General features: G+C 41.3%; 1 protein-coding gene across 5 annotated transcripts in view; it reads right to left on the reverse strand.

Annotated features, from left to right (window-relative positions):
• Nucleotides 1-22210, reverse strand: part of IL13RA1 (interleukin 13 receptor subunit alpha 1) — a 74306-nt gene that overhangs the window by 28630 nt on the left and 23466 nt on the right. For 2 of the 5 annotated variants that reach the window (XM_081564417.1, XM_081564418.1), the window contains exons 5-9: nt 17138-17325; nt 13869-14020; nt 7684-7731; nt 7267-7399; nt 3635-3731 (exon numbers count right to left, since the gene is read on the reverse strand). In XM_081564417.1, the coding sequence (XP_081420543.1) occupies nt 3635-3731; nt 7267-7399; nt 7684-7731; nt 13869-14020; nt 17138-17325 (618 nt within the window). Of the gene's footprint in view, nt 1-141; nt 1569-3040; nt 3732-5199; nt 5420-5599; nt 7400-7683; nt 7732-13868; nt 14021-17137; nt 17326-22210 lie in introns of those variants that run through there. The other 3 variants (XR_014075625.1, XR_014075626.1, XR_014075627.1) reach the window with 3 other exon arrangements.

The raw sequence follows: 22210 nt of genomic DNA on the forward strand, positions 1-22210 counted from the left end.
GTGTGTGGGTCTGTGTGTGTGTGTGTTATACCCTATCATTTAAATAATAATGGTGTTTTACTTATCACAGATCAGATGGGAGCCTGCTGTTTATAATTTTTTTAAAAAATTCTTCTGAGAACAGGGGACATTCCTCTTTAATTTTTCTTTTCTTTTTCTAATTTGTCTTCTATTTTAAATTTTTTTTCAATTTTTCTAATTGAAGTATAGTTGATTTACAATGTTGTGTTAATTTGTTCTGTACAGCAAAGTGAGTTAGTTATACATATAAACGTATATTCTTTTCCACTACGGTTTACCACAGGATACTGAATATAGTTTCCTGTGCTATACAGTAGGACCTTATTATTTGTTCATTCTATACATAATTGTTTGCATCTGCTAATCCCAAATTCCCAATCCATCCCTTCCCCACACCCCTCCCCCTTGCAACCATCAGTCTATTCTCTATGTCTGTGATTTTGTTTCTGTTTCACAAATAAATTCATTTGTGTCACAGTTTAGATTCCACATATAAGTGATATCATATGACATTTGTCTTTCTCTTTCTGACTTAGTATGATAATCTCCCATTGCATCCATGTTGCTGCAAATGGCATTATTTGATTGTTTAATAGCTGAGTAATATTCCACTGTATAAATATACTATATCTTCTTTATCCATTCCTCTGTCAATGGACATTTAGGTTGTCTCCATGTCTTGGCTATTGTAAATAGTGCTGTTATGAACATAGCAGTGCATGCATCTTTTTGAATTACCGTTTTGTCTGAATTCTGTTTTTGCATCTGGTAGTATTACATTGGCCCAAAAGTTCATTCAGGTTTTTCTGTAAGATGGTGTGGAAAAACCTGAACAACCTTTTTGGCCAATCCAACAGTACCCTCTGGTGGACCTACCTCATCTCCTAGGTCTCTAAATATCGATATGTCCTAGGGTTCAGTGTTTTGTCCTCTTTATCTCTCTCACTTTATGAGCACTCTCTTCTGGTCTTAGGGCTTTAAATCTATTTATATGCTGAGGACTCTCAAATTTCTAACTCTGGCCCAAACCTCTTCTTTAAACTCCAGATTCATGTATACAGATAATAATTCAGAATCTCTACCTGGATATTTAATAGGTATCTCAAACTTATCATGTTCAAAACTGAAGTCCTCACCTTTTCCCTAAAGCCAGATCTCCTCCCAATCTTCCCCATCTCAGTAAAAGGCTGCAATATTCACTCAGTTGCTGAAGCCAAAAATCTAAGAGTTATCCCTTGAATCCTCAATTACTCTTACACCTCCAAAAACAAGCAGCCATCAGCAAGTGCTATTATTAATTTCATCTTCAAAATACATCCCACACATCAGAATATTTCTTACTACCTTCACTGCAAACCTCCTGGCCTACACTACCCTCATCTTTCCACCCAAACACTACAATGTTTCTTAACTGGTCTACCTGCATTTACTCTTATCCAAGTCAAGTCTTCATTCAGCAATGCAACGATCCTTTATGACAGTCAATCCAATCACATCCCTCTCCTGCTTCAGTTCAGTTCAGTTCAGGCGCTCAGTCGTGTCCAACTCTTTGTGACCCTATGAGCTGCAGCATGCCAGGCTTCCCTGTCCAACACCAACTCCCGGAGCCCACCCAAACTCATGTCCATTGAATTGATGATGCCATCCAACCATCTCATCCTCTGTCGTCCCCTTCTCCTCCTGCCCTCAATCTTTCCCAGCATCAGGGTATTTTCAGCTCTTTGCATCAGGTGGCCAAAGTACTGGAGTTTCAGTTTCAACATCAGACCCTCCAATGAACACCCGGGACTGATCTCCTTTAGGATGGACTGGTTGGATCTCCTTGCAGTCCAAGGGACTCTCAAGAGTCTTCTCCAACACCACAATTCAAAAGCATCAATTCTTCAGTGCTCAGCTTTCTTTATAGTCCAACTCTCACATCCATACATGACTACTGGAAAAACCATAGCCTTGACTAGATGGACCTTTGTTGGCAAACTAATGTCTCTGCTTTTAAATATGCTATCTAGGTTGGTCATAACTTTCCTTCCAAGGAGTAAGCATCTTTTAATTTCATGGCTGCAATCACTATCTGCAGTGATTTTGGAGCCCCCCAAAATAAAATCTCTCACTGTTTCCCCATCTATTTGCTTAAAACTCCCTAATATTTTCCCATCATGCTTAGGATAACATCTCAATTCCATGCCACAGCCTACATGATCTGGTCTCGCCAGCCTCTCTTGCCTCATATCCTCTTGTTCTCCCCCCTTGTATGCTCTCCTCTAACAAGACACACTAAGCTCACTCCAGCCTCAGGACCTTTTCATTTGCTGTTCTTTTGGCCTAGAATGTTCTTTCTTTGAATATCTGAATGGCTCACTCCTTTAAGTCTGTCTTCACATGTCACTTTCTCAGAGAGGCCTTCCCTGACATTCCATGTAAGATTAGCCTCATATCACTTCCTAGCCTTTCTCCCCAGCCCAACTCCATAAGTTTACTACTCACTATGTGAACCCATAGGTAGGGACTTTGTCCTGTTCAGCACCACAACTCTAGCAATTAGAACAGTGCCTGGCACATAATGCCAACAAAGGTCCATCTAGTCAAAGCTATTGTTTTTCCAGTAGTCATGTATGGATGTGAGAGTTGGACTATAAAGAAAGCTCAGCACCGAAGAATTGATGCTTGCTAACTGTGCTGCTAGAGAAGACTCTTGAGAGTCCTCTGGACTGCAAGGAGATCAAACCAGTCTATCCTAAAGGAAATCAGTCCTGAATATTCATTGGAAGGACTGATGCTGAAGCTGAAACTCTAATAATTTGGCCACCTGATGTGAAGAAATAACTCATTGGAAAAGACCCTGATGTTGGGAAAGATTGAAGACAGGAGGAGAAGGGGATGACAGAGGATGAGATGGTTGGATGGCATCACCGACTCAATGGACATGAGTTTGAGCAAGCCCTGGGAGTTGGTGATGGACAGGGAAGCCTGGCATGCTGCAGTCCATGGGGTCACAAAGAGTCGGACATGACTGAGCAACTGAACTGAACTGAGCTGGCACATAAATAGGCACTCAATACATGCATGAAATAATGATAAAATGTTGATTCTAGAACCAGCTGAGTAAACTTATCCCAACTTTAGGTATTTTCCTGAAAGATCAAATAATAGCACCAGACTAGTTCCTATGATGAAATTAAGAAAGTAAAAAATTCTCCAAGAATGAGTACCATGTCTTAGAACTTGAAGCACTTTATCTTATAGCGTTAAGCAGCAACTCATTTTGCCTTCACATTAGACAAGTCATTTAATTGGTAATGATCTCCATTTCTAAAACTTATGAGCTAGCAACAAACAGTTGACAAATTAGGTGTTTTAGAGAGTTGAATGAACGTAAGTCTTATCAACATTCTAAAAATGTACAGAGCACTGCCTGAGCAGTGCCTTGGAAGACTAACACTTTCTTCACCAGAAAATGGGCACAGTAATACTTGCCATGCCATCCTACCAAAAGCCAGGTATAGCCAAAATGCTGCCAACACACTGGGCAGACATCAAACACACCCACAAAGAATAATAACCATAGCAGCCAGGCTAGCAGAAAGTTTCAGGCCTGCCTGAGCATCTGCCTTACCTTTTCAGATACAGCAGAAGGACAATGACTGCAGCTGCAACAATGACTGGAATGATGAGTAATGTGGTTATGTAAAATGTTGGATTGGCCTTCTGACCTGGAAGAAGGAAAGCAAACAGAAAGACATGAGAAATAAAACCCTTTGAGAAATAAACTAAGCAATCTTGTTATACTAGACTAACGAGATTACAGCTATTTCTGCCCTCTACACCAACATATTCCCCTAAACTCTTCAATTCTCTTGTCTTTTGTTATGTTAACAGTGGGGGGGGGAATCCTGCTCTGGTGCCTAAAATTCCATGGATGAATAAGCACCTTAAGGATTATCTGAAACCAGGATATCTTAATTGGTTTTAGACACTATTAACAAAGAAGTTATATTTTTTAAATATGTCATCTCATTAACACTGACTATCTGGTTTTATTGGTTACTTAGCATTATTGTTGTCATTGTTTTAGTCGCTAAGTCATGTCCAACTCTTCTGCGACCCCATGGACTGCAGCCCACCAGGCTCCTCTGTCCCAGGGAATTCTCCAGGCAAGAATACTGGACTGGGTTGCCATTTCTTCCTCCAGGGGATCTTCTCAATCCAGGGATCAAACTCACATCTCCTGCACTGGCAGGTGGATTCTTTACTGCTGAGCCACCAGGGAAGTTCTAGAGATTTATACATTTATACAGATGAGAAGTATAAGGCTGAGAGAGGTTTAATGGCTTGTCCAGAGGGTTTAATAAGTAATGGAGTCAAGACTAAAACCCAGCACTGTCCAATTCCAAAGCCTGTCATTAATTGCCTTGCTACACCTAACACTTAGAATGGCATATGTCTATTTATATGCTCATCTTTTCCATGAGGGCATGAACATTTGGAAAGCATCATCAGGGCCTAGTATTGGGTTAGGCAGCCTCTAAGGTGACTCTAAATGATCCTTGCCTCCTGATATTCACACCCTTGTGTAATTCTCTCCCCTTTAGGGTGGGCTAGACTAAATATGTGAACCACAACAGTGATGGAATGTCCCTTCTGAGACGAGGTTATAAAGGGCTGCAGTTCTCATACTGGGTGTTCTTTCATATGCTCTTTTTTGCTTGGACCACTCACTTGGGGAAGCCAGCTGCCATGTCATGAGGTAGCCCTGTGGGGAGGTTCAAGTGGCAAGGGACTGAGAAAGACCTCCGTATTAGTTTCCTAGAGCTGCTGTAAAAAATCACCATACACTGGTTGACTCAAAACAATAGAAATATATTCTCTCATAGCTCTGGTGGCCAGAAGGCCAAAATCCTAGCTTCTGGTGGCTCTCAAGAATCCTTGGCATTTCTTGGATTGTAGCTGCATCACTCCAATCTCTGCCTTCATCTTCACATGGCCTTCCCTGTTTCTGTGTATTCTCTCTTCTTCCGATAAGGATACTAGTCATTGGATTTAGGACCTACTCTCAGCCGTTATGGGCTTCTCTGGTGGCTCAGATAGTGAAGAATCTGCCTGCAAGGCAGGAGACTTGGGTTTGATCCCTGGGTCGGGAAGATCCCCTAAAGAAGGGAATGGCGAATCACTCCAGTATTCTTTTTTTTTTTTTTTAATAAATGGATGAAACTGGAGCCCATTATACAGAGTGAAGTAAGCCAGAAAGAAAACACCAATACAGTATACTAATGCATATATATGGAATTTGAGAGATGGTAATGATAACCCTATATGCGAGACAGAATAAGAGACACAGATGCATAGAACAGTCTTATGCACTCCAGTATTCTTGCCTGGAGAATTCCATGGATTGAGAAGCCTGGCGGGCTACAGTCCATGGAGTCACAAAGAGTCAGACACAACTGAGCAACTAACACTTTCACTTTTCACTCTTCACTCAGCCCTTATGGCCTCTTCTTAACTTGATTACATCTGTAAAAATTCTATTTCCAAATAAGGTCATATTCATAGGTACAAGGAATTGCAACTTGAACATATCTTTTTTTTTAATAAATTTATTTATTTTAGTTGGGGGCTAATTACTTTACATATCTTTTGAGGCACAAAATGCAACCTTCTAAAGCCTCTATCCAGCAGCCAGTGTGAAAATGAGGATTTCCAATGACCATATAAGTGATCTTGAAAGTGGATTCTCCAGCCCCGGTCAAGCCTTCAGATGGAACCACAGTCCCAGTCAACAGCTTGACTGGAACCTTATGAGAGAACTTGAGCCAGAGGTACCTAGCTAAGTTGTGCCCAGATTCCTGAGTCATGGAAATTGTGAGATAGTGAATATCTGTTTTTTAAGACACTAATTTCTTATGCAATAATATAATGTAGCCTGGCATATAGCTTGTTCAATCTCTCAATTAATAGGGCTTGATTACTTCAATAGCCTGTTTCTCTTACTGTTAGGTAGCTGTTAGGAAGTTCTTAAGTTGGTCCTGTTTTGCCCCATAGAGCCACAAAAAAAAAAGACAGCCTATTCTCTCTTCTACTTGACACTACCTCAAATATTAGAATTCAGCAATCATGACTCCCCAGGCTTACTTCATTAACTGTGCCTCACCAAATCTTAACATTCTTCAACATCCTGATTACGCTTTCAAGGAAAAATTCCAGTCTCCTAATGCACCTCTTACAATGTGGTGCCCAGGATGGAATACTGCACACTTCTGATGTAGCCAGGACATTGTGCCACACGCTGCAGCATTCCCTTATTCTGGATGCTGTACTATCACTGCTGCCTATGACTATATATGCCTTTGGGGGACATTTAAGGGTCTGATGTTGAGTCACTTTGAGCTTACCATCTAATAAAACCCTAGCCCCCACCCCACAATACACATATCCATAAGGCACATGTCTTTACAATCCTACACTTGACTCTAGCACATAGCTTGCACAGCCTCTCAATTAATAAGTGAAACTGATTTTTTTTTCAAACCTGAAAGTGTGAAAGTGAAAGTCATTCAGTCATGTCCAATTCTTTGGGACCCCAAGGACTATACAGTCCATGGAATTCTGTAGGCAGAATACTAGAGTGGGTAGCCTTTCCCTTTTCCAGGGGATCTTCCCAACCCAGGGATCGAACCCAGGTCTCCCACATTGCAGGCAGATTCTTTACCAGCTGAGCCACAAGGGAGGCCCAAGAATACTGGAGTGGGTAGCCTATCCCTTCTCCAGTGGATCTTTCCAACCCAGAAATCGAACCATTATAGGTGGTTTCTCCTGTATTGTAGGTGGATTCTTTACCAACTGAGCTATCAGGGAAGCCCAGATACAGGTTTATTTCTATAAAATGTCATCAAGGTCATTGTCGTACTCTTGATTCTGTTACCAGCACATAGGATAGTCCTCTAGCACTGCACAATCTGCAGATTTAATCATGCCTGCCTTCTATAGTTTTGTTCAGGTTGTTCGCAAAGATGGAAACAGAACAGAAGAGAGAATAACATCATTTGGATGGCAAATTTTCAAAGAGTTGCATAATGTAAATTAACTCTGAGTGATTTGATAATAATTAAACAGAAAGTACATTTCAATTGTAAGTGTTCTCTGGCTGATGTTAAGAATGAAGAACAGTCCTTTCCCATAATGTTTTCTGCCTCAATTTAGTTTCCATGCATCAGTGGTTTAAACTTTAATGTAATCCCATTCTCTTACCTATACTCATTGCTTGACTCCAATTACTCCAGAGTTTGTCATCCTCATAGCATAACTTATTTGTTTTGACTCTTATTCTGACTGTGTTCAAAGTATCAGGAAGAACACCAGGAACCATGAAACAAATTGTACCCTTAGATACAAGAAAAAAACACAAGGAATATTACCAGTTTATTCTCTTTCTCTGCTTCTGAATCCTAAATATAATTATCTGCCAAGTTCTGTATATGATCAAGACTTTGTATTGCAATGCAAATTATCTGACTTTAACTCCTGAAAAAGGAAATTGGCAATAATCCACAGAACAAAGTAGTTTGTTTTCCTCAAAGTAGTTCAAATCTAGGATATGCTTACCCTGCCTCATCATCAATTACCATATGAGTTTAAGTCCAAATAGCTCAAGTTGAATTTACTGACCTCTAGGTTTCCTTCAAATTCTGTATTCTGACATTTGGCCTCTTCAACCTTGAAAATATAAAAAATACATAAATTCAAAAGAAATTAAAGACCACATTTTATATCATTTAACCATTTTAACAAGTTTTTCTTTATCTCATTAACAGAAGACCAGGTATAACGGGAAAGGAGGTTTTTTAAAAAATAAATGGTGCTAGGATTGTCATACTGAGTGAAGTAAGTCAGACAGAGAAAGGAAATATCATAGGATACCCCTTTTGTGTGGAATCTAAAAAGAAATGAGGGGAAATATGTACACTTATAGCTGATTCACGTTTTTGTATGGCAGAAACCAACACAACATTGTAAAGTAATAATCCTTCAATTAAACATAAAAATTAAAAAAAGAAATGATACAAATGAATTTATTTATGAAACAGAAACAGACTCACAGACTTAGAGGATGAACTTATGGTTAGCAGGGGGAAGGGTTGGGGGAAGGGATAGTTAGGAAGTTTGGGATGTGCAAGTATACAGTGTTATATTTAAAAAGGATAACCAACAAGGACCTACTGCACAACACAGGAAACTCTTCTCAATGTTATGTGGCAGCCTGGATGGGAGGGGAGTTTGGGGGAGAATGGATACATGTATATGTATGGCTGAGTCACTCTGCTGTGCACCTAAAACTATCACAACATTGTTAATCAGCTATACTACAATACAGGGCTTCTCAGGTGGCACTAGCGGGATTAGAAGTCCAGATAATAATTGCTCTTTGGGAAAGTAGTGACCAAAAGAGGTCATGATTGAGCTTACGGGGAGCTGGTTTTGTAAGTGACAAATCATTTGTGAAGAATCACTGAGCTGTCCATAATGACTTCTGCAATTTTTCTATAGTATACTACATAGCAATACATAGTTAAAAAATATTATGCTCCCTTGTTGAGAATATGTGCTCAGGCGCTCAGTCGTGTCCGACTCTTTGCGACCCCATGGGCTGTAGCTAACCAGGCTCCTCTGTCCAGCGGGATTCTCCAGAAAAGAATACTGGAGTGTGTTGTCATATCTTTCTCCAGGGGAATCTTCCTGACCCAAGGATCGAAACTGCATCTCCTGCATTGGGAGGCAGATTCTTTACCACTAGTGCTATCTGGGAAGCCCAATAATATATCAAAAAATGACTGAGTTAGGACTTTCCTGGTGGTTCAGTGGTAAAGAATCCACCTGCCATGCAGGAGACATAGGTTCGATCCCTGGTGCAAGAAGATCCCACATGCTGGGGTGCAACTAAGCCCATGAGCCACAACTATTGGGCCTGTGCTCTAGAGCCCGGGAATTGCAACTACTGAGACTGTATGCCACAACTATTGAAGTCCGTGTGCCTAAAGCCCATGCTCTTGCAACAAGAGAAGCCACAGTAATGAGAAGCCTGCACACCACAAGAAAGAGTAGCCCCTGTTTGCTGCAACTAGAGGAAAGCCCATGCAGCAACAAAGACCCAGCACAGCCAAAAATAAAAAAGTTGAACAAAATTATTGTTTTTAAATGACTGCGTTCGAGAAAAGAAAATAAAATGCAAATTTCTCCTCTACACAATTTAAGTCACTTTCTGCATGATGCAAAGAGAATAACCAGTTCCTAAAATGCAGATATTTCAAAATCAGCACATGAAAGTCTCTTGCTTCATTTCAACAGTCTACTTTTGGCAACAGGTCCATGAAAAGACATTCAACATCACTAATCATTAGCAAAATACACATCAAAAACACAATCATCTTACACTTGTTAGAATGGCTGTCATCAAAAAGATAAGAGATAACAAGTGCTGGAGAGGGTGTAGAGAAAAGGAAACCCTCATGCACTGTTGGCAAGAATATTAACTGGTGCAGTCACTTTGGAACAGTATGGAGGTTTCTCAAAAAATTAAAAATAGAACTATCATATGATCCAGCAACCCCAAGGCAATCCTGCCATTTGTGACAACATGGAATAAACTTCAGGGCACTATGCTAAGTGAAATAAATTAGACAGAGAAAGACAAATACTGTATGATCTCACTTGTATGTGGAATTCAAATAAGTTGAATTTACTGAGGCACAGTGTAGCATGGTAATTGCCAGAGGCTGGGGAGTGGGGAAAATAGAAAGATGTTGGTCAGGGGTACAAATTTTCATTTATGAATTCTGGGGATTTAATGGGGCTTCTCTGATAGTTCAGTTGTTAAGGAATCTGCCTGCAATGCAGGAGATCCTGGTTTGATTCCAGGGTCAGAAAGATCCACTGAAGAAGGAATAGGCTACCCACTCCAGTATACTTGGGCTTCCGTTGTGGCTCAGCTGGTGAAGAATCCACCTGCAATGCAGGAGACCTGGGTTCAATCCCTGGGTTGGGAAGATCCCCTGGGAAAGGGAAAGGCTACCCACTTCAGTATTCTGACCTGGAGAATTCGGGGTCACAAAGAGTTGGACACGAGTGAGCGACTTTCACATGATGATTACAGTTAATAATACTGTAATATATACCTGAAATTTGCTGAGAGATCTTGTTTTCTCACCACAAAAAAAGCTAAGTCTGTGAGGTGAATGTGTTAATTTGATTGTGATAATCATCTTACAATGTATATGATTATTATAACCTTGTATACCTTAAAATAATGTTGTACAACCTAAATACATATAATTTTTACTTGCCAATCATACCTCAGTACAGATGGAAAAAAGTCAGTCAGTCAGTACAGTACAACTTCTATCAGAGATGTTTAAACATGGGACAAAGACCAGAACACATGCTATGATTTTGGGCATTCAATGTCATTCATTGAATGGTTCCTACCAGCATTTGTGAAGAGTGAAAGGCCAAATGAATGATGATGAGCCATCCTATCAATACTTCATATAAGGTCAGAGAAAAAAGCTACTCAGGGGTTACTGTACCCCAGTGATGGCCATATGGAGTCAGAAGCCTGCTGGGGAATCACAAGTGCCAATTACCCCTTGAGGGACCAGGCTGCAGGCTGATGTACCCCCCTCCCTGGACCATCTCCCTGATGTATATATTCCAAAGTCAGCAAATTATTGTGTAAATTGATGGTTCTGGGCTCTTGTTCAAATGTAAATCTCCTTGTGTAGTTTATCAGCTGCTCAGATACTTCTGTGAGAAAAGGGAAACAAGGACACAGATCACCAAGTGGATAGCTGGCAGGGATGGGCATGCCCAAAGACAAGTCACTCCATGCTTTATGATTCTGTCACAAGTGATCCCTGACCCAGAGCCATGGATGGCACCAGCTCATGCACCAGCCTACTTCCCCCTCTTAACTAGAACACCAGGCCAAATAGCTCCTCAAAAAGTCTTGCAAGAAGAACCAAGAAAGGGTCTAACCAGCTGAGCTCAAAATCAGTGAGCACACAAAAAGCTGATGACAATCTAGGGGATGGAGCAGCTGGTGAACATCTGCTAAGAGAGAGAACATTAAACTCAAGTGTATAAACAGAGTTAATTCCAAATTGACTACAGTTCTGGTTTTGATGGATAAATTCCACAGTATATGTGCTCTCTTCAATTCAGAAGTTTTTTTTTTTTTTTTTAAAAAAGGTAATAATTCAATAAGAATTTATTAAGTGACGACTGTACACATGGTCTTATACCGTGTTCTTGGTTAAAATGTAATACATGGAGACCAACCTCTGAAGTCATACTTACTAGCTGTGTGGCCTGTAGCAAGTTACTTAACCTCTCTGAGCCTTAGTTTCTCACTAAAACAAAGGTTAAAAAGGAACCAATTTCATGGATTGCTATGAGCGACTATATAAGAAGTACATAGAAGACTGTATTTGTAACACATCATGAGCAATAAGTGATGGCTATTACTCGCAAGAGGAAGTATTGAGGTGGTCCCCAGGGGGTTAAGAATAAAAGCTTTGGAGTTAGACTTTTGCTGAAATCTTGGACTCCAACCCTTACTAGAAATGTGACCTTAGGAATAACCTTTGAGACTAAAGTTTTCTCATCTGTAACAGGCCTAGATCCTTGGGGTTATTGTGAGGACTAAATGAGACAACTCAGATAAGGTACTTATTAAAATAGCTGCTGCTGCTGCTAAGTTGTTTCAGTCGTGTCCGACTCTGTGTGACCCCATAGATGGCATCCCACCAGGCTCCTCCACTCCTGGGATTCTCCAGGCAAGAATACTGGAGTGCGTTGCCATTTCCTTCTCCAATGCATGCATGCATGCTAAGTCACTTCAGTCGTGTCCGACTTTGTGCGACCTTATGGACAGCAGTTCACCAGGTTCCTCTGTCCACAGGATTCTCTAGGCAAGAATACTGGAGTGGATTGCCATTTCCTTCTCCAATTAAAATAGCTAATACACAGCAATTGCTTAATACAGATTAGCTAGTATTAGTAGCCGGAACAGTACAAAGTAAACAACACCTAACTCCTCCCCCTTACAGGAGCTTATATTTTTAGTCAAGATCATGGGTAACTAGCAGGACATCATTTAGTGCCAAGTGAGTAATACAAGGGGCATGTGTCTCCAGATTTCAGACAGAAGAGAGCAGTCAAGGCTGGAATAGTCAAGCATATTCAGCTTTCTGATAACTCACTTAGTTGTAAATTCAAGCCTCACCCCCTCCCCGATTGGAAGCCCTTTGCTTTTTCCTTTTGTGGCATTATTTGGGGACCCTGGTTTCTGGGATGAAGAATGATTATTCTGCTTCAGCAAATGCTTTCATTTGCAAATGCCCAGAAGAGCTCTGCTCAGCTGTGGACCTGGTCACTCCCTCCAGAGTTACAGCCTGTCAACAGCGGCTTATTTTAGTAAATAAAATACTTTAGCTTTCGAAATTTCCATAATGAGCTAAAACAAGTGAACCAAGGGATCTTCCCACATGTGAGATGCAGGACTCCTGTAAAAGCCCATGGTTTCTAACCTCTCAAACTCAAATGGACACAGGGCCCAGGCAGGTAACACAAGTGAGTGGCACAGTCCCTGTGGTCCTAAGGTGCCACCTTATGGCAACTATACCCTCAGGTACCAGTTTTCAATCTGGGCAGAAAATTCAAATGTAATATACAAGCAAACAAAACCCCACTTTGTTTTGTGGTCCAAACAAAAATGTTTGAGGCCTGAGTTTGAGATCTCTCTTCTAAAGCATAACAATGCAACTGGGCCCTGAAGTTATACCATACCCTGTTAGGCCCAGTGCTCCAAAGCATGCGTGTATGCTCAATTGCTCAGTGGAGTACAACTCCTTGCGAACCCATGGACTGTAGCCTGCCAGGCTCCTCTGTCCATGGAATTTCCCAGGCAATATTACTGGAGTGGGTTGCCATTTCCTACTCCACAGGGACCTCTAATCAGCATGATTTTTTTAAAATTAGTTTATTTTCTATTTTTTAACTTTACAATATTGTATTTGTTTTGCCATACATTGACATGAATCCACCACGGGTGTACAGGTTTTATATTAGATTTCAAAGGGCATAAATGTACATGATCCAAAAAATACTAACTACTCAGTATTGACTACTCTAGTTTCTACAAACTCCAAAAAAACTGAACGGCCATACCAGAGCCTCTAAGTAGCTACATAATCTGATCCCGGCTCTAGGTTCAGACACCTCTTCCTACTATATTTTGGTCATGCCAGTCTCCTGTTTTTCACACATGCCAAACTCATTCCTGCCCAAGTCTTTGACCATGCTGTCTCCTCCACCTCCAGACCATCAAATGGCTAGCTCCTGCTCATTGTTCCGGTCTCATCTCAAATCTCATCACTGTGGATACCTACCCTACGTAATATTCCCTCAGTCCTTGCCATCACCCCACTTAAATTTCTGCATAGCATTCATTCTCTAAAATTAGTTTGCTCATTTACGCACTTATTTTCTAGTAGGTAAGCTTCATGGGCAATATTTGTTTTTTATCAGGTGTCACATGCAGATAAAATAGTGCCTGGTAGTACATGATAGACATGTAATAAAAAACTTTTCAGCAAATGAATTAATGAATGGCTGAACTCTTGTAGGCAACACTACCATAAACTGTCAAACCTTCCACCACATGCTATTTCAGAGAAACCATCATCATCAGGTGACAAATCTATGAGCTACTTTTCATTGATATTTCAATTTATTACACTGTAAGAAATACAAGAAAAATTTCTAAATAACAACTATCTAAAAAAAAAACCACTTACATAGAAAATATCATGTGTCTCAGCGTGGCTGTTATTGACCTCTACTTCATAAGACAAGCATTTGCTCTGAAAATTCTGTGGATTTGTCCACTGCACATATAAGTCACCATTTTGGAAGGAGAGATTTTTAATATGTGGAGGATCAGGTTTCACTGAAAGACAGAAACAGAAGAATACAAATTAATTTCCAGAGTTAATTTTGATGAGATACACATATGGGCTTCCTGGATAGCTCAGCTGGTCAAGAATCCACCTGCAATGCAGGACAGCCCGGTTCGATTTCTGGGTCGGGAAGTTCCCCTGGAGAAGGGATAGGCTATCCACTCCAGTATTCTTGGGCTTCCCTGTGGCATAGATGGTAAAGAATCCACCTGCAATGTGGGAGACCTTGGTTTGATCTCTGGGTTGGGAAAATCCTCTGGAGGAGGGCATGGCAACCCACTACAGTATTCTTGCCTGGGGAACCCCTAAGGACAGAGGAGCCTGGCAGACTACAGTCCATGGGGTTGCACAGAATTAGACAGGACTGAGCGACTAAACACAGCATAGCACTTATGCGTAGAGACAATGACGGTCACAAAGGTAAATCAAAATAGGTCTGATGCTTTTAACGGCCTTACATGATCAGACATACAGTTCTAGAATTTCTGATTAATCACAATTAATGTAGGAAGCTTATTTTTTTCTTTGCTTCTTTTTCTTGTTTCTGGCCACACCACACAGTATGCAGGATCTTATTTCCCTGATCAGGGATTGAACCTGGGTCCTCTGCAATGGAAGCTCAGAGTCCCAATCACTGGACCAGAAGGGAAGTCCCCTGTAGGAAGCTTAAACTGCCTAGTAAAATAGATCTAAGGAACATCTTTGGGGCTGGCAGATGATGCGGATTCTGACCTGCATCTGATTAGGGCATGGATGGGGTATAATCCAGACATCTAGCTACAACAAGGGGGTGGAATAAAGAAGCGCATGGGTCCAGATGTGGCTCTTCCTGATTGTACTGAGGGGCATCAGGTACAAGAGGTTTCACCAGCCAGTACTCATTTATGCCAACCAAAGACCACAATGAAAACATCAGCATAGTTTTGTCATAGATTACAACAGGGATGAAGGGCTTCTCATGTGGCGTAGTGGTAAAGAACCCACCTGCCAATGCAGGAGACGTAGGAGATGTGGGTTCTATCCCTGGGCTGGGAAGATCCCCTAGAGGAGGACATGGCAACCCACTCAAGTATTCTTGCCTAGAAAATCCCATGGACAGAGGAGCTTGGCGGGCTATAGTCCATAGGGTCACAAAGAGTCAGACACGACTGAGTGACTAAACAACAACAGGGATGTACTTTGAGGACATGATGCTAATAAAATAAGTCCATTACAAAAGGACCAATACTGTATGATTCCACTTATAAGAGGTATCTAAAGGAGTCAAAGTCATAGAAACAGAAAGTAGGAAGGTGGTTACCAGGGGCTGGGGGAGGGGGAGGGGTGGGGGAGGGAGAATTAGTATTTCATGGGCATGAAGTTTCAGTTTTACAAAATGAGAGAGTTCTAGAGATCTACTGCACAACACTGTGAATATATTTAACACTACTGAACTGTACACTTGAAAATGGTTAAGATGGCATATTTAATGTTATATAATTATAATCATGATTTAAAAGAAAGTAAAAAAAGAAATTACCCTAGTCAATTTAGTTTTTCAGGAGTCAACTATGCTTAAGACCAAGCAACAAAAGAGAGTGGATAATTAACAGAAAACAACTTCACAACATCTTCTTCTAGCTAACAAGAATCTCCCACTCATCTCTTATATCACCATTCATCTCTAGGTAGAAGAGCAGCAAAATGAGCTTTAAAAGGTCCATCGAGGACAAGCTTCCAAGCAAGGGGGAGGAGAGAGAAGGGCTTTGCTTCAAATGATCCCATTTGGCAAGTTGCCTCAACCTCACTCCCCTGGCTTACAAACTAAGCTACCTTGGGTGTTCTATTAGAATTCACTTCCATGACTGTCTGAAAGGGCAGTAAATAGTGTTCTGCTCACAGACTTGGGAACCTTGTCAATTCACGATTATTTGCTTGTAACTTTTCTGTGTACCACTTCAGCTAGAATCGGAGCTCCCTGTTGGGATACTACAGCAAATAAGTAAACATAATGTGGCTTCCCTGGTGACGCTGGCAGTAAAGAATCTGCCTGCAATGCGGGAGACCTGGGTTCGATCCCTGGGTTGGGAAGATACCCTGGAGGAGGGCATGGCAACCCACTCCAGTATTCTTGCCTGGAGAATCCCCATGGACAGAGGAGCCTGGCAGGCTATGGTCCATGTGGTTGAAAAGAGTCAGACATAACTGAGTGACTAAGCACATATGACTCTGCTTTAGAGATTTACAAAACGCTTTTACACATGTCACATCATTTGGAACTTACAACAATCCTCTGAATTCAAGAGGGACTGTGTACCCCCTTTTATAGATGAATAGGAAATTAGAGTGTATATGCCATATCCAAAGTGACAAAGCTAAGACCTTAAGCAGGTATTTTGTTTTCAAGTTGAGGGCTCTTTGTAATGGGCTGAAACTCGGCTGCACTGGTTGTTCTCATTGATCCGTGCCTGGGTTACTCAGAATGTTAGACAGTTTGAATATCACTCATGATGACTCCATCTCCAGTCTAAGCCTTTTTTGTTGTTAAACAAAGAGACAGATTATTCAGGAACTATATTAAATCACATTTATTCTGCAGCATCATCCCCTGGAGTGTAAGTAAAAGAGAACAGATCTTAAGAGTCAAAGAGGGACATCCCTGGTGGTCCAGTGGCTAAGACTCTGTGCTCCCAATGCAGGGGGCCTGGGTTTGATCCCTGGTCAGGGAACTAGATCCCACATGCTGTAACTAAAGATCTGGTCTGCCATAATGAACATCAAAGATTCCGCATGCCTCAACAAAGACCCAGTGAAGTCAAATAAATAACTCAACATTTAAAATTGCTAAAAAAAGTCAGAGAGCCTGAGTTTCAATCTCAGTTCTACAACTAACTGCTTGCTCTAAGGCTCAGCATAAGTAAACATGGATAAAGCATGTAGCATATGTGCACAATAAATATGAGAATTTACAAGCTTGCTACTTTAAAAAGGAACAAAGAAAAATATACATAAATATAGTCCCTTTTTTCTGGGATGATCTTCAAACCAAAATCATCATTTTTTTTATCATTTGTATTGATGACATAACACTTTCATCCACACTGTCATGGAGTACTTCTAAAACTTACCATGAGAAGTTAAAGGCACTATACTGAAGGATGGTCTGATTTTTCCTGCATTGTCCTTAACCATTACTTGGACACTGTGCTGTTCAAAACTGGAATCCTTCACCTTAGTCAGCTCAAAGGAACAAGCAATGTGCTGGCCTTCTCTGTAGATGTTTTCACACTGAAGAATTTTTCCCAGGCTTCTGTGCCTACAAGATAAAACAAGATAACCTTCTGCATTATTTTTTAACCACATATGCAAGAAACAAATACAGATGTCTGTTTTTAAATGATTAAAGATGTCCATGAAAAGCCATATTTGCAATCTGGCAGGGTAGCTTTCTTTTAAAGCCCTATTTTATAATATGGCTCCATTTCACACTTGAGGAAGAAATGAATGTTCCTTTTTCATGGATATGGTATTTTCAATAGCTGTGGAAATCATAGGAGTCCTGACTCTTTTTCCTCATCTGTAGGGGAAACGGTACGAGGCCAGGATGAGAAATTTTATGCTTCCTGAAAATGCCTTATCTGTTCAATTCCAAGTTTCCCTAGTCCCTCTGTCTGCTCCTTCCTTGTTCTCTTGGCTTGTTCCGTTCCTTTCTTCTATTCTCAGAGAATTCACGTCCAGTCTTCAGCCCTCTGTGTATTCCTCTCTATTTCTTACTCCCTCATCCACTCGCCCATTTATCACTTGCACTCCTCAACTAGAATTTCTGCACTGAGGATTCCTAATCCTGACCTACTGCCTTGGAGCCAGTTCCAGATTTCTAACTGCTCCACTTTAGAGTTCCACTCTTGCTTCAAATTCAACAGCCAAGACAGATGCCCCCTCTTCCTGGACAAACTGCCTTTTCTTTTAACCATCCCAATTGCCATCAGCCAGAGGTCATTTTCTCTGGGCTCCTTGATTAGATTAGAGCCTCTGAAATCACCCCTCCCCCTTTTTTATATCCTATCACCAAATTCGGTTACTTCTTTCTTTGCAAACCCTCTGGGATTCTCTATGATATTCCCCTCACCCTATTTCATGCCCTAATCACTTGAGGCTTCATGTCTTCTCCAGATTGACCTCTCTGATGTTATTAGTGTTCTTCAACCACAATCCTTACCTATCAGAATGAAAACCACAATCACAGAAAACTAACCAAACTGATCACATGGATCACAGCCTTGTCTAACTCAATGAAACTACGAGCCATGCCGTTTAGGGCCACCCAAGACAGACGGATCATGGTGGAGAGTTCTGACAAAATGTGGTCCACTGGAGAAGAGAATTTGACTTTGGAGGCCAGTGGGATTTGCTTACAGAACTTCTACAGGTCTGGGGAAACAGACTCTTGGAAGGCACAAACAAAACCTTGTGCACACCAGGACCCAGGAGAAAGGAGCAGTGCCCCCACAAGAGACTGAGCCAGATTTGCCTGGGAGTGTCCAGGAGTCTCTGGCAGAGAGGCGTGAGTCGACAGTGGCCTGCGGCCACCCAAGACAGACAGGTCATGGTGGACAGTTCTTACAAAACGTCCTCCACTGAAGAAGTGAATGGCAAACCACTTTAGTATTCTTGCCTTGAGAACCCCATGAACAGTATGAAAAGGCAAAAAGATATGACACTGAAAGATGAATTTTCCAGGTTGGTAGATGCCCACTCCAGTACTCTTGCCTGGAAAATCCCATGGATGGAGGAGCCTGGTAGGCTGCAGTCCATGGGGTCACTAAGAGTCGGACACAACTGAGTGACTTCACTTTCATTTTTCCCTTTCATGCACTGGAGAAGGAAATGGCAAATCCACTCCGGTATTCTTGCCTGGAGAATCCCAGGGATGGCGGAGCCTGGTGGGCTGCCGTCTATGGGGTCGCACAGAGTCGGACACGACTGAAGCGACTTAGCAGCAGCAGCAGCAGCAGCAGCAGCAATATGGAGAAGAGTGGAGAAATAGCTTCAGAAAGAATGAACAGACTGAGCCAAAGCAAAAACAAAGCCCAGTTGTGGATGTGACAGGTGAAGGACGTAAAGTCCGATGCTGTAAAGACAACATTGCATAGGAACCTGGAATGTTAGATCTATGAATCAAGGTAAATTGGAAATAGTCAAACAACAAGAGTGAACATTGACATACTAGGAATCAGTGAACTAAAATGGACCCGAATGAGCAAATTTAATTCAGATGACCATTATATCTACTATTGTGGGCAAGAATCCCTTAGAAGAAATGGAGTAGCCCTCACAGTCAACAAAAGATTCTGAAATGCAGTACTTGGATGCAATCCCAAAAAATCAAAATGAATTCTGTTCATTTCTAAGGCAAACCACACAACATCACAGTAATCCAAGTCTATACCCCAACCACTAATGACAAAGAAGCTGATGTTAAACGGTTCTGTGATGACCTACAAGACCTTCTAGAACTAACACCCAAAAAACATGTCCTTTTCATCACAGCGGACTGGAATGCAAAAGTAGGACAAAAAGAGATACCAGGGGTAATAGGCAAGTTTGGCCTTGGAGTACAAAATGAAGCAAGGCAAAGGTTAACAGAGTTTTGCCAAGAGAACCCACTGGTCATAGCAAACACTGTCTTCCAACAACACAAGAGATGACTCTGCACATGGACATCACCTTATGGTCACTACCAAAATCAGATTGATTATGTTCTTTGCAGCCGAAGATGGAGAAGCTCTATACAGTCAGTAAAAACAAGACAAGGAGCTGACTGTGGCTTAGATCATGAACTCCTTACTGCAAAATTCAGACGTAAATTGAACAAAGTAGGGAAAACCACTAGACCATTCAGGTATGAGCTAAATCAAATTGCTTATGATTATACAGCAGAAGTGACAAATAGATTCAAGGGATTAGATCTGATAGACAGAGTGCCGGAAGAACTATGGATGGAGGTTCGTGACATTGTACAGGAGGCAGTGATCGAGACCATCTTGAAGAAAAAGAAAGGCAAAATGGTTGCCTGAGGAGGCCTTACAAATAGCTGAGAAAAGAAGAGAAGCTAAAGGCAAAGGAGAAGAGGAACGATATACCCATCTGAATGCAGAGTTCCAAAGAACAGCAAGGAGAGATAAGAAAGCCTTCTTCAGTGATCAATGCAAAGAAATAGAGGAAAACAATAGAATGGGGAAGACTAGAGATCTCTTCAAGAAAATGAGAGATACCAAGGGAATATTTCATGTAAAGATGGTCACAATAAAGGACAAAAATGATATGGACCTAACAGAAGCAGAAGATATTAAGAAGAGGTGGCAAGAATACACAGAAGAACTATACAAAAATGATCTTCATGACCCAGATAACCACAATGGTGTGATCACTCACCTAGAGCCAGACATCCTGGAATGTGAAGACAAGTGGGCCTTAGTAAACACCACTATGAACAAAGCTAGTGGGGGTCATGGAATTCCAGTTGAGTTATTTCAAATCCTAAAAGATGATGCTGTGAAAGTGCTACACTCAATATGCCAGCAAATTTGGAAAACTCAGCAGTGGACACAGGACTGGAAAAGGTCAGTGTTCATTCCAATTACAAAGAAAGGTAATGCCAAAGAATGTTCAAATACTGCACAATTGCACTCATTTCACATGCTAGCAAAGTATTGCTCAAAATTATTCAAGCCAGGCTTCAACAGAATGTGAACCAAGAACTTCCAGATGTTCAAGCTGGATTTAGAAAAGGCAGAGGAACCAGAGATCAAATTGCAAACATCCCTTGGATCATTGAAAAAGCAAGAGAGTTCCAGAAAAATCTACTTCCGCTTTATTGACTATGCCAAAGCCTTTGACTGTGTGGATCAAAACAAACTCTGGAAAATTCTGAAAGAGATGGGAATACCAGACCACCTGAACTGCCTCCTGAGAAATCTGTATGCAGGTCAAGAAGCAACAGTTAGAACCAGACATGGAACAATGGACTAGTTCCAAATTGGGAAAGGAACACCTCAAGGCTGTATATTGTCAGCCTGCTTATTTAACTTATATGCAGAGTACATCATGTGAAATGGTGGGCTAGACGAAGCATAAGCTGGAGTCAAGATTTCTGGGACAAATATCAATAACCTCAGATATGCAGATGACACCATCCTTATGGCAGAAAGTGAAGAGGAACTAAAGAGCCTCTTGATGAAAGTGAAAGAGGAGACTGAAAAAGCTGGCTTAAAACTCAACATTCGAAAAACAAAGACCATGGCATCTGGTCCCATCACTTCATGGCAAATAGATGGGGAAACAGCGGAAACAGTGAGAGACTTCTTTTCTTGGGCTCCAAAATCACTGCAGATGGTGACTGCAGCCATGAAATTAAGACGCTTGCTTCTTGGAAGAAGAGCTATGACCAACCCAGACAGCATATTAAAAAGCAGAGACATTACTTTGCTGACAAAGGTCCATCTAGTTAAAGCTATGGTTTTTCCAGTAGTCATGTATGGATGTGAGAGTTGGACCCTAAGGAAAGTTGAGCACTGAAGAATTAAAGCTTCTGAACTGTGGTGTTGGAGAAGACTCTTGAGAGTCCCTTGGACTGCAAGGAGATCCAACCAGTCCATCCTAAAGGAAATCAATCATGAATATTCATTGGAAGGACTGATGCTGATGCTGAAGCTCCAATATTTTGGCCACCTGAAGTGAAAAACTGATTCATTGGAAAAGACCCTCATGCTGGGAAAGACTGAAGGCAGGAGGAGAAGAGGATGATAGAGGATGAGACGGTTCGATGGCATCACCAATTTGATGGACATGAGTTTGAGCAAACTCTGGGAGATGGTGAAGGACAGGGAAGCCTGACGTGCTAGATTCCATGGGGTTTCATAGAGCTGGACACAACTGAGTGGCTGAACTGAACTGAACTGAACCACTGCCAGATCAATGTTCCATAGCACGAGGTCTTTCTAAGTGTCTTACTCAACTGTGTGGTTCTAAATGCTGGTATCTTCTTTCTCATTTCCAAAAACCTCTACGTAGACCTTTCCCCAATGATCATCCAGCACAGTACAGGCAGACAGAATGTGCTCATTACACTTTTTGTCTAGGTTATCAAAGGATTCTGTTTTATAGTAACTACCAGAAGACACAGAGTCAAGCTTTACATC

This window comes from Giraffa tippelskirchi, chromosome X (assembly GCF_054371585.1).
Source record: "Giraffa tippelskirchi isolate mGirTip1 chromosome X, T2T-mGirTip1v1.2.pri, whole genome shotgun sequence".
Lineage (NCBI taxonomy): Eukaryota > Metazoa > Chordata > Mammalia > Artiodactyla > Giraffidae > Giraffa > Giraffa tippelskirchi.